This window comes from Podarcis filfolensis (genome assembly GCF_964270895.1).
Source record: "Podarcis filfolensis genome assembly, chromosome: 5".
Lineage (NCBI taxonomy): Eukaryota > Metazoa > Chordata > Lepidosauria > Squamata > Lacertidae > Podarcis > Podarcis filfolensis.
The window spans coordinates 23,450,279-23,464,032 of NC_139608.1; the positions used below are offsets into that span (position 1 = coordinate 23,450,279).

Below are 13,754 nucleotides of genomic sequence, written 5' to 3' on the forward strand. Positions count from 1 at the left end.
GAGGAAGAACAAGCCAGTAGTAGGTTCCTTGCATGGAGAAGACAGAGAAATGCTATTGGGTAACAGAGAAAAGGCGGAACAGCTCAACACCTGCTTTGCCTTTGCCTTTACCTAAAAGGAAAGCAGTGCCCAAACTGGCGATAACACAATAAACAAAAGGATGGACCCGAATCAATGGATTTAAGTTACAAGAAAGGAGATTCCAATTAAACATCAGGGGAGGAATTTCTGACAGTAAGAGCTGCTGGACAGTGAAACTGACTCCCTTGGAAGGAGGTGGTCTCTCCTTCATTGGAGATTTATAAGCAGAGATTGGCTGGTCATCTGCCATTGATGCTTTAGTTAAAATATTTATACAGCAGGGAATTGGACTACATGGCCCCTGGGGTTTCTTCCTACTCTAAAATTCTAAGATTCTATAAAAATTAATCCACACATTTTATAAACAAAAAAGAAATGTGATGCAATGCCCAGCAGACAAATATGTTGTGTGTCATTAGGAAAGGGGACTGAAGACATTGATGTATGTGGTCTCATAAGCAAACACAAAACCCACAGTCAGGCACAAAGTATATAAACAAACAAATAAGACTACCGTAGCAAAAAAACAGATTGCAGCAGTGTTTTCAAACATTTGGAATGAGAGTCCTTTCTAAGGGGCTCTTAATCTACCTTCCAGCAAGCGGCAAACTTGCATAGCAGGCAGAGCAGAAACTCCTTTCTAATATGCCAGTTTTTTGGGGGGTGCAATTGCAGGGAGAATTGCAGGGAATATATTGCTTGGGGAATGAAACAGGCACCCCAATCCACAGAGTGAAATGTTACAGCTCACACTACCACCTCAGGATTCTACGATTTTGTTGCATGTTGTGCATGAAGCCTAACTTGGGTTCTGGGTATGGTTTTATGTCCCTACAATCCTAAATCAAGTAGAGGCTCGGCTGGATCAGCGCATTCCTAAAATGAAAGATGAAGAAAGCAGCTGTTGAGGCCTTGCCTGGGCTTGCTGCCTTAGAAGCCGCTGCTGCTGTTGCTGCTGCTGCTGTTGTTGCTGCTGCTGCTGAAGTAGCTTCATCTGGAGCAGTTGCTGCTGCTGCTGTGAAGCAATTGCGTGAATTGATGGTGGCTGCATCATGGTACCAGAACGCCTCTGCAGCATGTTAGACAGCACTTGTTTTGTGTTGCTTGGGACAAAGGAGTTGGGAGGGTCCAATCTGGAGCCACCTGTGAATGCAATGGGATAGATGATAGATGATAGATGATAGATAGATAGATAGATAGATAGATAGATAGATAGATAGATAGAGGGTAGATCAACACACAGGAAGAAAACGCTATAAATAAGTCAGAAATTAAATCGTTATAACAAAAAGGAAAAAAACGCTATGTAAAAATCACATTAAAAATTTCTTTGCTCTCTGGCGCCATCTGGTGTTACATGTTTATAATGAATTCAAAATGTTTTTTTGACTAATGTAGCTGAGTCCATAGATAGATGATAGATAGATAGATAGATAGATAGATAGATAGATAGATAGATAGATAGATAGGTGATAGATAGATAGATATGAGGTGGGGGTTGTTTACAATCCTAATGACTATATAATGCATAATAACATGTTTTTTTCTTGTGTACTTTGCCAAAGTGCAGAAATACGTATCCTTTAAAACCTAGGTTTCACTTTGCTTCCCCTTAGAGTATGTGAAACAAGATTTGTAAACAACAACAACAACAAAAACTACTGTTGTTATCCAAAAGACACACTAGAGGGTAAAATCACTTTTAACTACTAATTCTATATCATCCAAATGCTTAGAGCTCTGTCATCCTACCAAGCCATTTAAACCTTGCTTGCAATGGAAGGTGAGCTTTTTTAAATATCAAAGTAAAAACAAAACAAAACTGAAGTTGAGCAGCTTTTAACCATAATTAACAACAGTTAACTGTTGTTTTCTGTTTCTTTCTGCCTTTTGCATAACTATGACTGAAGATAGCAGAATTGGGGGAAAAGAACTAAAAAATAATATTGCTTCTGTATGATGCAGTAAGCTTCTGGTGCCCATTACAAAGCAGAGACCTACCTGGTGGAAGAGGCTGGTTCTGGACGAAGAAAGCAGCTTGCTGGGGCTGCCCCATAACATTATAGCCCCACAAAGCAGACTGGGGGTGGTGCATCATTTGAGATGGAAGTGGTGAATAGTTGGGAGGGACTCTATATACATTGTTCTGAGGGTAATCCTTAAGCGAAACAGGAAAAGTTAAACGTTATATGCATCCATACCCTACTAATTCATAAACAATGCCAATTTTCCGACTGAACTATTAAAGCATTTATGACAAATCCTTTTGTGGTTTACAACACAAAACTGATTTAGTCATAGACCTTGCAGAGATAAACTAAATATGACATCTTCTTGGCTGTCCGACAGTGCTTCATTTTATACCTTTTTTGCATGCTATACAACATGTCAGGTCATAATGTTATCCAAGGCCTGCTGTGTGGGGAACTTAACGACAAATTCACACTGTGCATTCAAGCATCAGAGAATGAAACTATGGTGAAGAAATCAAGTTAGCTGTCCTAAGGAATCTCTCATGCTAAGGATTATTCCACCATATATATAAGTACATGAAGCGGTTTGAAAATTTTCTGTCTTTAGGAAATACTTTTTGCTTTCGCTCGTCTGCCATATGATCCCTCTGTATCGCCAGGGGCATGTTCTAAGGTGGACTTAATCAACACAAAAGGCAGATACAGTGGTACCTCAGGTTACAGACGCTTCAGGTTACAGACGCTTCAGGTTACAGACTCCGCTAACCCAGAAATAGTGCCTCGGGTTAAGAATTTTGCTTCAGAATGAGAACAGAAATTGTGCTCCGGTGGCGCAGCGGCAACGGGAGGCCTCATTAGCTAAAGTGGTGCTTCAGGTTAAGAACAGTTTCAGGTTAAAAACGGACCTCCGGAACGAATTAAGTTCTTAACCTGAGGTACCACTGTACTAACAAACACCTTCCACTGGGGGAGGGGAGCTGTTCCTGCCTCTCCTAAGTAGCAATAGGAGTCAAACCCAAGTCTGGATGTCCCCTTCCCACTCAAGAGGTAAAGATTCCATTTCATGCCGCAAGTTTTAATCGCTTACATCAGGTTTGGAAGTTGGTTTTGTCTTTCGCTTCTTGCCTTTTGCCTTCTTCTCTTCATCTGCTAAAGGTTTGCCCTGATCTGACAGCTCTGCTGACTTCCTTTCCGGTTCCTGAGACGCAGGGGTAGATGGCTCTTCCTCCTCCTCCTCTTCTTCAGGAGGGAGGGGTAAAGGCTCGAGGTAGTAACTTCGGGGCTTGGGTTTAGAGTGGGCGTGGTAGAGGAGAAGGTGTTGCTGCTCCTCATATTTTATTACTTTCCTGTCGATACGGACAGTTCCAAACCAAGCCCAGGATAGCGGAGCAGGATTTCTATTGCCCTCAAATAAATCCCACGGGGATACTTTCTGCTTAGTTGAGACTTGAAGCCCCTGTTTAAAAATGTAAAGCGATAGTTTTTATTCGTCATTTCTTACCTAAACTTCATGTAGCCTAAAATAAAGTTGCAGCACACACGGTAATGTGAACTATTGAAAGTTATGCACAGAACAGTCAAAAGAGGATTATGGTTTATCAGTAATGTAAAACAAAGATGCCACCCATTTTAAATGTCAATCACACCTCAATAGATTTTATGTTTTTGTTGCTGTTAAATGATTTGATGTTCTTTATGTTATAGTGGTATACTGTACAAATATTTTTATAAGTAAAATAAAAACTCTCCAGAATTAAAAACTAGATAAAATACCGTATTTTTCGCTCTATAGGACGCACTTTTTCCCCTCCAAAAATTAAGGCGAAATGTGTGTGTGTCCTATGGAGCGAATGCAGGCTCCTTGGCTTCAGCGATAGCAACGCGAAGCCTCCAAAGCGCAAAGGGAGCAGCTCCCTCTGCGCTCCAGAGGCTTCGCGTTGCTTTCTCTGAAGCCTGGAGAGCAAGAGGGGTCGGTGCACACCAACCCCTCTCACTCTCCAGGCTTCAGGGATAGCCGCCTGAAGCCTTTGGAGCGCAGCGGGAACTTGCGCTGCGGTCCGAAGGCTTCAGGTTCCTTTTGCTAAAGCCGGGAGAGCAAGACTCTCCTGGCTTCAGCAGAGAGGGAGAGCTACGCAGCGCCCCTTCAGCGAAGCGGGAGGAGAAATGGAAGGGGCTCTGTTTCTCCTGCTGCTTCGCTGAAGGGGCACTGAGCAGAGAGGGGGAGATTTTTTTTTCTTGTTCTCCCCCTCTAAAACAAGGTGCATCCTATGGTCGGGTGCGCCCTATAGAGCGAAAAATATGGTAGTTGTTCTAGTACATTATTCAGGGCGTTCCAAAAAATCTATGCCATGCAGCATAATCTTTTAGAAACAAAACTCATGTATTCTATCTGACTTCCCCTTATAATGTTTACAGCCAGTGTCCACCTAAATCACAAATGTTTGATGCCCCTGGTTTACTCCTCTGTAAATATCACATAAGCAAAGAGTGAAATGTCTGCAGCAAATGCTAATTAGAAAGTTTAATCATATTTGGGGCACTGCCCATATCTCTCATCTTAAAAAAACCAACCCTGGCCTTGTCAATCTCACAATCCCACTACATATTCCAAATAAAATTAAAACGGTTGAATGTGATTAACATCCAGTTAAGTCTCAAACCTGATGCAGCACCTGCTGTCTTGAGCTCTTGTGATGGGCAGCTTGACCACTGCAATTTGCCACTAGCTGGCAGTATTGTCTGCATTTAGTTTGTGGTTTCAGAATCTTGTCATGCAAAAGTTGCTTTAAATTATTTCAGACAACAGACAGAGTGAGCTCCTCCTGCAGCCAAGCTGGTGCCAAACATATTGCCCTGCTTTCCTTTGGACCACATCAGAGAGGCCAAGATGGTGGGGTGTTGTTGTCTGGGCAGCCCAGGACCTCCATATACACTCAGTGGCGGAGGAACCCTCTCTGACACCCGGGGCAGGGCAGTCTGTACGGAGTGCGCATGCACGGCATCCCACGCACACATGCACTTTGTACGGAATGCCGCACATGCGCAGTCCATATGGGCTGCCGCTTGTGAACAGTATCCCGTATGGAGTGTGCATGTGCGGCCTGCCATACAGATACTGTGCAAACGGCATCCCGTATGGACTGTGCATGTGCGGAAACCGTACAGGCTGCCGCACATGTGCAGTCTGTATGGGCTGCCGTTCACATGCGGCAGCCCATACAGATGCCCGTATGGATGGCGTGTGAGAGCGGCAGCCCTTATGGAAGGTGCACAACAGCGGCAGCCCATACAGACTGCGTGTGCCCTCAGCCGCTCTACAGCTGGGGGGAGGCAGGGGCCATCTTGTCACCCCCCAAGTGGCACCCAGGGCGGCCTGCCCCCTCTGCCCCCCTTCCTACGCCCCTGTATACACTGCCAGGCTTGTGCCCCAGGGAGGTCACCTCAGTGCTGCTAACACAGTGATTTGATTTCAGCCCTGGAGGTGTACTTCCTTATTTCTTGAGACAGACAGATGCCAACAACACTTTTAGACTGCATTGCTAACCCCTCTTATCTGGGAGCAACCCCTATTTAATTCAGTAGGCTTTCCATCCAAATAGAATTGGTTTAGATTTGCCTTTGAGCATAGAAGATTCACCATGGGGTACCAAAATCCACTCAGCTACAAATATGTAAAGCCCCAGTCTAAATCTTGCCTCTAACATGGATTCACTTGGTGGTCTTCATAAGTCACTCAATCAGCTTCACTCTTCCCATCTATATTAGAGGGGCTGATATTATTAATGCATGTTATAGAGTTCTTCTAAGAATTTCTAACTAGGTAATGCATGCAGAGTTCTCTGAATATTTGGAAACACTATGCATTTTTAGAAGTATTATTATTAAGTGGAATGTTGCCTAATAGAAAGGGCAGAGAATTGTTTCTTTGCTTTGCAGAATATGGTAGAAGCTGTAATAACAACATAACAGAAAAACATTCACGGACTTCTATGAATAAATGAGTTGAATGGATCTGATTAAAGGGCCACCAAGTTATCTTTTAGCAGCCATATGCATGAGAAAGTTGGCACGCCTTAAAAGTAAAGTTTATTCTTGCCTGTTTCTTATCGATGGAGTCAAATCCAGCAATTTTGTTTCCCTTGGTATCAATTAGTGATCCCATAGGCTCACAAGCAATAATGTCACACATCTGCTTAGGCAAGGGAAGAAGTTGACGCACTTTGTCAATACTTTCTGAACACTTATCTCCCAGTTCTTTCTGCAAGGGGGTAAAAAGGACAAATGTTAAGGAAGCATTTCAAAATTGCAGACCAGAAATGTTTCATTATGAGTCATTTCCCTGTACTTTTACTATTTTTATTCCACAGTCTTCGCTGTGCCTTAAAATGTGCTTTATAAGCTATTTCTGCTTATCTGATGGGACCCCCTCCCAAAAAATCTAACTATAGAAATCTGCATTTAATGTTGATGTAGAAGCCTAAAGAACAGATGAGCAATGGTGTCAAGGGGCGGGGAATCATCTGCAGTTTTAGCATATCATATTGGGCCAAGCCAGAAAACCATGGACAGAAAGCTATCGTGTATACCAGGTCAAGACATTTGTCCAGCTAACCCAGAACTGCCTACTCTGACTTGCTGTGGTTCTACATATTCTTTGGGCATTGAACCTGGGACGATTTCCTTGCAAGGCATGAGCTATTGTTATCATCCAAATGCCGCATCTGTGATAAACAGTGCCTAACAGGCAAAGGGGCATACGCTGCTATTTGGAGGAATCCCAGTTACAAAAATATTTGCACACACACACAGAGTAGACTTTTCCACATCAGGCATGGCTGCTTCATTTCCACATGTTCTGTGGAAATGAACTGGAGTGATTTTTGTTTGTTGAAGTAATCCATTTAGAATTGGGTGTGTCAGTGTCATCTATTAATTAGTCTAGATCCCTTTGGCTAATATACAAGCAACACTGCAGATGTTAAAAGAATGGGAAATGGCTACAGGCTCGTGCAATTTCTCCTCCTGCCTCCTCTCTTGTGTGCTTGTTCCTGGTCTCTTAACCAGGTTAGCAAATGACTTGTCCACCAAGCCTTTCTGTCCTGTTTCTTAATTCTTATTAATTTGTACATGATTCCCTTATTTCCTTGTATCTACATACTCCTCCTTTACACAAAAAAGTGGGGAGAACTGCTAGAAAAGTGATTCATTTAACAAAAGCATATTTCAGCAGTCAGACGGGAGACTTACTTTCAGCTTTTTCACCAAATTCATGTATGCTCTTTTGTTCTCTTCAGACCCCACCTGGGTTGCATTTGATAGGTCAGAAGCTAAGGTTCCATTGATCAACACACTCAGCATGTCAAGTACAGTTGTGAACAATTCACTAGGAGCATTAAGAAAAAAGAAGTGAATTACACCACAAAGAGCAAAAAAAAATAAAACAATGTTCTTCCATTTAGCCAAATGTTTACTATTCCTCTCTGGGATGTCAAAATCCGATCTAAATTGGATTGTGTGAGTCTCTGAAAGGAGGTCCTACCCCACCTGCTAGTTTGCTTCACTGTGGTACTTTCCATGATTTCTCAAGGCTGAATAAATGCATGGCCCTTTTCTGAAGATACGCTCTGGTTTCCTCCAACTGCAGCAGGAATAAGACACCTCCAGCCAACAAAAACTTGTTTTCTTGGCTATGTCTGAGACGGCCCTAGTATCTTTGAACTTGACCTCATCAAGTCAAAGTTCCGGAAGATTCCTCTTGAAAATAATATGGCGGGAGCTATCACAGACCCTTTTAGCAACTTTGGTGCTGCACGGGAGGGGGGAATAATGTTGCGCTATTAATGGTGCAGACGTACTTGTTTGTTTGCATGTCAACGGTTCCTGATGTTATTATTTGAAGGAGCAGAAGTGCCCAGTCCGTGGTCCACTGCGTACTTCTCTGCACCGTGTCAAACATTCCACCCACCTAAAATGAGAACCACATGAAAAAAAAAATTGAAGATAAACATGATGGACTAAATACATTGTGCTCTGCTTAATTATTTTTATTATTTAATTTTTATTAATTGCGAACATGTAAATACATCAAATATACATAAATAAAAGTAAAACAAAAAAATAGAGAATATAAAAAGAAAAAAGAAACAGAACAAAGAATAAAAAATAGAAAGATAGATAACAAATTTCAAAAAATAAAAAATAAATATACATATTTTCATATCAACTTCTACATAAGGAATTCAAGCCTTTTGTGCTCTGCTTTATTTATGCTTATGGCCTAATTACATTGATTCCTAATATGTCCGCATTGGTACGTTCCTTGGAGATGCCAAACAGCTCTTGATATGTGGCTCTGGAGTAGCCATCCTTCCATTGACATGTCCCTCCTGTGTCATAGAATCATACTGTGAATATGCTGCCATAAAAAACAACAACCTGGCAGCCCCCCCCCCCGCACTTACACAGATGTGGGAGTGGGTCTGTACAGAGGGCATGGGCAAAATCAGAATGTAACGTGAGATTCAAATGACTGGTGAGCTGCCATGTTGCATTGTGTCTAGCGCAGCACCGTGTTGGTTACAAAGTGCTATGCTAGACACATAGAACACAGTGGGGTTCCGTAAGGGTCTTGCTGCACTCTAATCTCTCTGCCTGCATCAGTGCTAGATAACAGCCTCAGAGTTTCTCTCACATTAAGTGCTTGCACACACAAATGTGTAACTGTTTTACACGTTCTTCATTTTCTAGTTTCAATATGCAGGGTTTTTTATATTACGGATATGAATATCACATTTCAGGAAAATAACTTGCAGGGTTTTGGACTAGATGACCCTTGCGGTATCTTCCAAATTCCGTGGGAACTTCTCCCATAGGGTGTTTTTTTTTTCCAGATCAGGAAGCACAGGCAGCCAGGGAGGCTGCAGAGCACTGAATAAATGTTTAATGTGAAGCAAAAGTACATGCATACCACCCGTGGCTACCTGGCAACAATAAAAGTACGCTCAATCCTGCGACAATGGAAACTGAAATTCTAAAGCAGGCTGCAAAAGAGGTCAAGTAACAGGTAAAGAAATTGGAGGGCAGGTTTCAGCACAGAACCATTAGGCTTGCCATATGGCCTGTTTTTCCAGGACACATCCTCTTTTTCATAGTTATGTAAAATGAGAGTCGTCATAGAGATCCATAGTTAAAAGTAGAAGTCGGCAAATGTGTCCTCTTTTTTGCTCTTCAAAATATGGCAGCCCTAAGAGCAGTTTTACTGAGGAATGACATAAAAATAGTCTAAACAGATAATTGTGCCTTTTTCTCACCAAATTAAGACGAAGTTGCAGAGCGTCATGCATCATCTGTCTAGCTTTAACATCATTCTGGTATCTCTCTTCCCTCCAGTTGCTTAATATCTAGGAACAAAAATCCGATTAACTGAAGCATGTTTACTTTAAACCTTAACACTACTCATTCCTGGTCAACATTTCATCTATATATAACTCTTTTCACCCACTTCTATGAAATACTTCTCACAAATTTTGCTTGTTGTTAAATTTCTGCCTGCTATAATTTATTACCCTGCATCTTCTCTTGCCCAGTTTAACTGATGCTATTTTTACTTATGAAGTCTCATCTGTGGAGCCGTTCAAAGAAAGAGTTGTCCTCTTATCTAGTCAGGTAGAAGAAGAGCCACTTGCAAATAGGTTCTCCTCTGGGTGAAACTCCACACATGCATGGGCTCCCCAAAAGTTGCCTGTGAGAAGTCATCATTTTCCACTGAGCACACAAATTCCTTTCATTTGATAGGTGAGAAAGGGAAGCCTCTGAATCACACTCTACAGATAGCTTCTCTCAGTGGCTGTTAATACTTTCTACAGATTGCAAGCAAAGTTGCAAGGATGGTAAAGTAAGAAATATCTCAGATTCAGATTAAAGTACTGAGAGGTACCAGAAGTAATGGGAGGAAGGAGGAAGGACTGAAGGCAGCCGAAACAGAAATGGAGGAGGGAAGTGTCAGAAAATGGAATAGTTAGAAACTATATCTAAAATGAATTTTGTTACATGCTAACTGTGTGTTTTACAGTGGCCTGGGAGCTGCTCTTGTAGTACTGTAGCTACACACAGATGGAGGAGTGGGGCAAGCAATAAGGTATCTGTCCACAACAATAAGAGTCCTATGCTCTGTGTACATAGCTCTTCTACCTAGTCATTACAGCTGTACCTTGGAAGTTGGACCGAGTCCATTCCGGAAGGTCTGTTTGACTTCCAAAACGTCCAGAAACCAAATTGCAGCTTCTGATTGGCTCCTGTAGCCAATTGGAAGCCGCGGAAGCCCTGTCGGACGTTCGTGTTCCAAAGAACGTTAGTAAACCAGAACACTCACGTCCGGGTTTGTGGCATTCGGGAGCCAAAACGTCTGAGTACCAATGTGTTTGGGATCCTAGGTCCAACTGTACTAGGTTGGTTGTGGGGACATACCAGAACTAAGTGGCTCACATGTCATGATAGCAGCATAGGAATCAAGCACTGAAATCAAGGGTCGAATGCTGGGTTCTATCACCTTCTAATCTATCTTACAAACTACTGTATTAACAACTGAAGTGGCAACATGCCCCGCATTAGGCCTAGTCTATTCATCCAGCAGAATGAGGTGGGAATCAGGTATTAGACTAAAATGTACCTATTTGGACCACACTCACAGGGACTGCAGGTTATGGAAGTCTTTTTTTAAAAAAATATTCTACACATAAACAACACTCCCTACAAGTAAAAAGTCAGTGCAAAGGGATCAGGCTGGGCTAGAGCCTTTCTCCCACTCTCACCTGCAGATAATTTATTTTTTACATGGGAGAGCGATCAAAATTGATGTTCCTCAACTTCAGTCTGAAATAGTACAATCCATTCTATCAGAATATGACCGTCTCAATGCTTTGATGTGCTTTAGGTCAGGATCCAAAGAACTCTAGAACCTGTTTTGTGAGTCAGTGGGTTCTGGATTTCGGATTCTCAGAACTCCAAATTTGCAGTGCCATGCGGCAAATCATTACTGGAACTGTGGGAAGTTTCAAGAGCAGACCTATGCTATATAGAATAGACTAGTGCTCCAAGAAATAGAAATAAAAAGTCCCACACAAGTCACTGATTTCACTTAAAGTAGCATTTTGTAGCCTGGTATTAGGCTATGTGCACATTAGCGACCTTAAAATGCAGTAAGGTCATTTTTCCCTGCTCCATTTCAAGTCACGTTTTTACATTGCTGTACACACCAGAGAGGGACCTGAGATGTCTTCACTCGATGCAAACTACCCAATTTGTTTCCCTGTATCTGCATTCCCCCCACAACTCCTATTCAGTGAAGACTGCAAGGGCGCAGCAAATATCTGAAGTGTTCACTGCTTGTCTTTTCAGATCAAATTGAGCCTGATTTGAGGGAAAACACATCTAACAGCAGTACTTCTCAAGAAACTATAGGATACATATAGATTGTGGGTAACTTGGCTTCAAACATCAGCAGTAGGAGAGCACTGGAGGCAGAGTAAACAGTAATGTGTGCATAGTCTTAGTACCTAAAGTGAAGATGTTGCAGATGCAATACAAAACAACAAGGCAAGCTCAATGTAATGGGTCACTTTGCCAACAGCAATTACTTCTATTCCTGCTTAGGTATCTGAGAAAGTTTGCCATTTTTCTTTTTTTAAAAATGCAGATGATTTTGTGTTTTTTTAAAAATAAAATATCAGCTAAACCTTCTGTCATTTCTCTCCATTTATGTTCCTGAAACTCACACGGATGGCCTTTCAAATGTGGTTTCCCGTGTGCCTGAGTCCATTAGTATAATTGATTTTCATCTGATGCAGAGCACAGAATTATCTGCTTATTTTTACCTGATTAACTTGATTTTGCAGAGATGTTAGAAGCCCTTCTCGCTGTTCATCCTGTCCCTTAAGGCAAGTAAGTACCAAAGAAAGGAAAGGTTGCTGACTCAAAAGAGACATGCTTTAAAAGAGGCAGAGACAAGATTCAATTAGTAGTGTTACTTTGATATTTCCTGTCTCCAATCCCTTCCTTCCCTTTGTCTACTCTTTCCCTAGCAGGGTTTTCTTCACGTGCACTGTTATCGCTGTTTTTGCAAGCTAAAAATCACTCACGCGCTGAAAGCCAAACATTAGGACAGAGGTTCTTCAAACCATGGTTTTCCCTGGAAGCTCCCAAAGAGTTCATCAGCGGGAATATTGGTAACAGCTGCCACAGATGTGGTGAGATGGCATTGAAGGTGGGGGCTGGGCAAATCCATGGAGAGTAAGTCTATTATTCAGATAGTCAGGATAAGGTAAAGGTAAAGGGACCCCTGACCATTAGGTCCAGTCGTGACCAACTCTGGGGTTGCGGCCCTCATCTCGCTTTATTGGCCGAGGAAGCCGGCGTACAGCTTCCGGGTCATGTGGCCAGCATGACGAAGCCGCTTCTGGCGAACCAGAGCAGCGCACGGAAATGCCATTTACCTTCCCGCTGGAGTGGTACCTATTTATCTACTTGCACTTTGACATGCTTTCGAACTGCTAGGTTGGCAGGAGCAGGGACCGAGCAACGGGAGCTCACCCGTCACAGGGATTCGAAGCGCCGACCTTCTGATCAGCATGTCCTAGACTCAGTGGTTTAACCCACAGCGCCACCCGCTCATAAGGTATATGAGCTACTATAAGGTAGTTATAGTCAGGATAACTACCTTCAAATTCTAGGTGTCAGAGTCAGTATGCCTCTATACCAGCGACTGGGGAGCAACAGCAGGAGAATGAGTGCTGCTTCCACACTTGTGAGCTTCCCAGAGGTATCTGATTGGTCACTATAGGAAACAGGATACTGGATTAAATGGACCATGGGTCTGATGCCACAGGGACCCTCCTTATGACAAGCAAGCATCTCTTCAAAAGAACATTGCTTATATTCTTCCATAATATGGAATTCTGCAAATGTTGCATAGGTGCCCTAGATAAAGAAAAGTGCACCACAGGAATCGCCTAATTCTCTTCTGCAATATGCAGGCGGTATGTGGTGTGCAGACCAGTGCCGAAAGTGTTTCGGGAGGGTAGGGAATTTGAAAATCACTGCATTATGACCACAGTATAAATAGAGGCCAACACACTCGTGTAAAATGTGTGTTTTTAAGCTGGCAGCTTCTTTTGGAGGAGGATGAAGAAGTTCATGGCTCACTTCCTGTCTCATCAGAAACAGAACTCTCACATCCCCTTATCCTTTGAGGGGGAAAAAGCCGTCTCCCTATCTTCCACGGCTATCTATAAAAAGAAGATGTGAAAGTTCTCCTTCGGACAATGCAGAAGACTGCAATACACTGGCACTCTCTGCTCTCTCCATCACCCTCCTTTTGGTGTGGCACTTCCAAAGCAGCCTTTAATGAAAGCCAGAGGAAAGTGCAGTATTCTTATCCTATTCAGGTTTGCAGGAAGCCTAAAGCATTGCACTTTTAATGGAGTGCCACAGTGCTTATCAGGAAGTATCGTTCAGTATTGCTAATTAAGCAAAGTAAAGGTATTTGGACAACTAATAACTAGTTTAAGGCAGATTAAGATCAACACAGTTATAATGAAAGTATGATCTGAATTTTCAGCCATGAAGTGGGGAATGCAGGGGAAAAAGAAAGGAAAGAAAAGGGAAATGTTGTTGCTTTTTATATAGGCTTTTGAATATAGACAA

At 42.4% G+C, this 13,754-nt stretch overlaps 1 protein-coding gene across 6 annotated transcripts in view; it reads right to left on the minus strand.

Moving 5' to 3' along the window:
* Nucleotides 1-13,754, minus strand: part of MED12L (mediator complex subunit 12L) — a 180,406-nt gene that overhangs the window by 22,071 nt on the left and 144,581 nt on the right. For all 6 annotated transcript variants that reach the window (XR_014547948.1, XM_083613020.1, XM_083613024.1 and 3 more), the window contains 8 exons: nucleotides 11,927-12,038; nucleotides 9,365-9,454; nucleotides 7,910-8,019; nucleotides 7,302-7,437; nucleotides 6,151-6,312; nucleotides 3,142-3,510; nucleotides 2,083-2,239; nucleotides 998-1,224 (listed from right to left, as the gene is read on the minus strand). Coding sequence is in view for 5 of the 6 variants with exons in the window: in XM_083613020.1 (XP_083469146.1) it covers nucleotides 998-1,224; nucleotides 2,083-2,239; nucleotides 3,142-3,510; nucleotides 6,151-6,312; nucleotides 7,302-7,437; nucleotides 7,910-8,019; nucleotides 9,365-9,454; nucleotides 11,927-12,038 (1,363 nt within the window). In the remaining variant the exon portion in view is untranslated. The remainder of the gene's footprint in view (nucleotides 1-997; nucleotides 1,225-2,082; nucleotides 2,240-3,141; nucleotides 3,511-6,150; nucleotides 6,313-7,301; nucleotides 7,438-7,909; nucleotides 8,020-9,364; nucleotides 9,455-11,926; nucleotides 12,039-13,754) is intronic.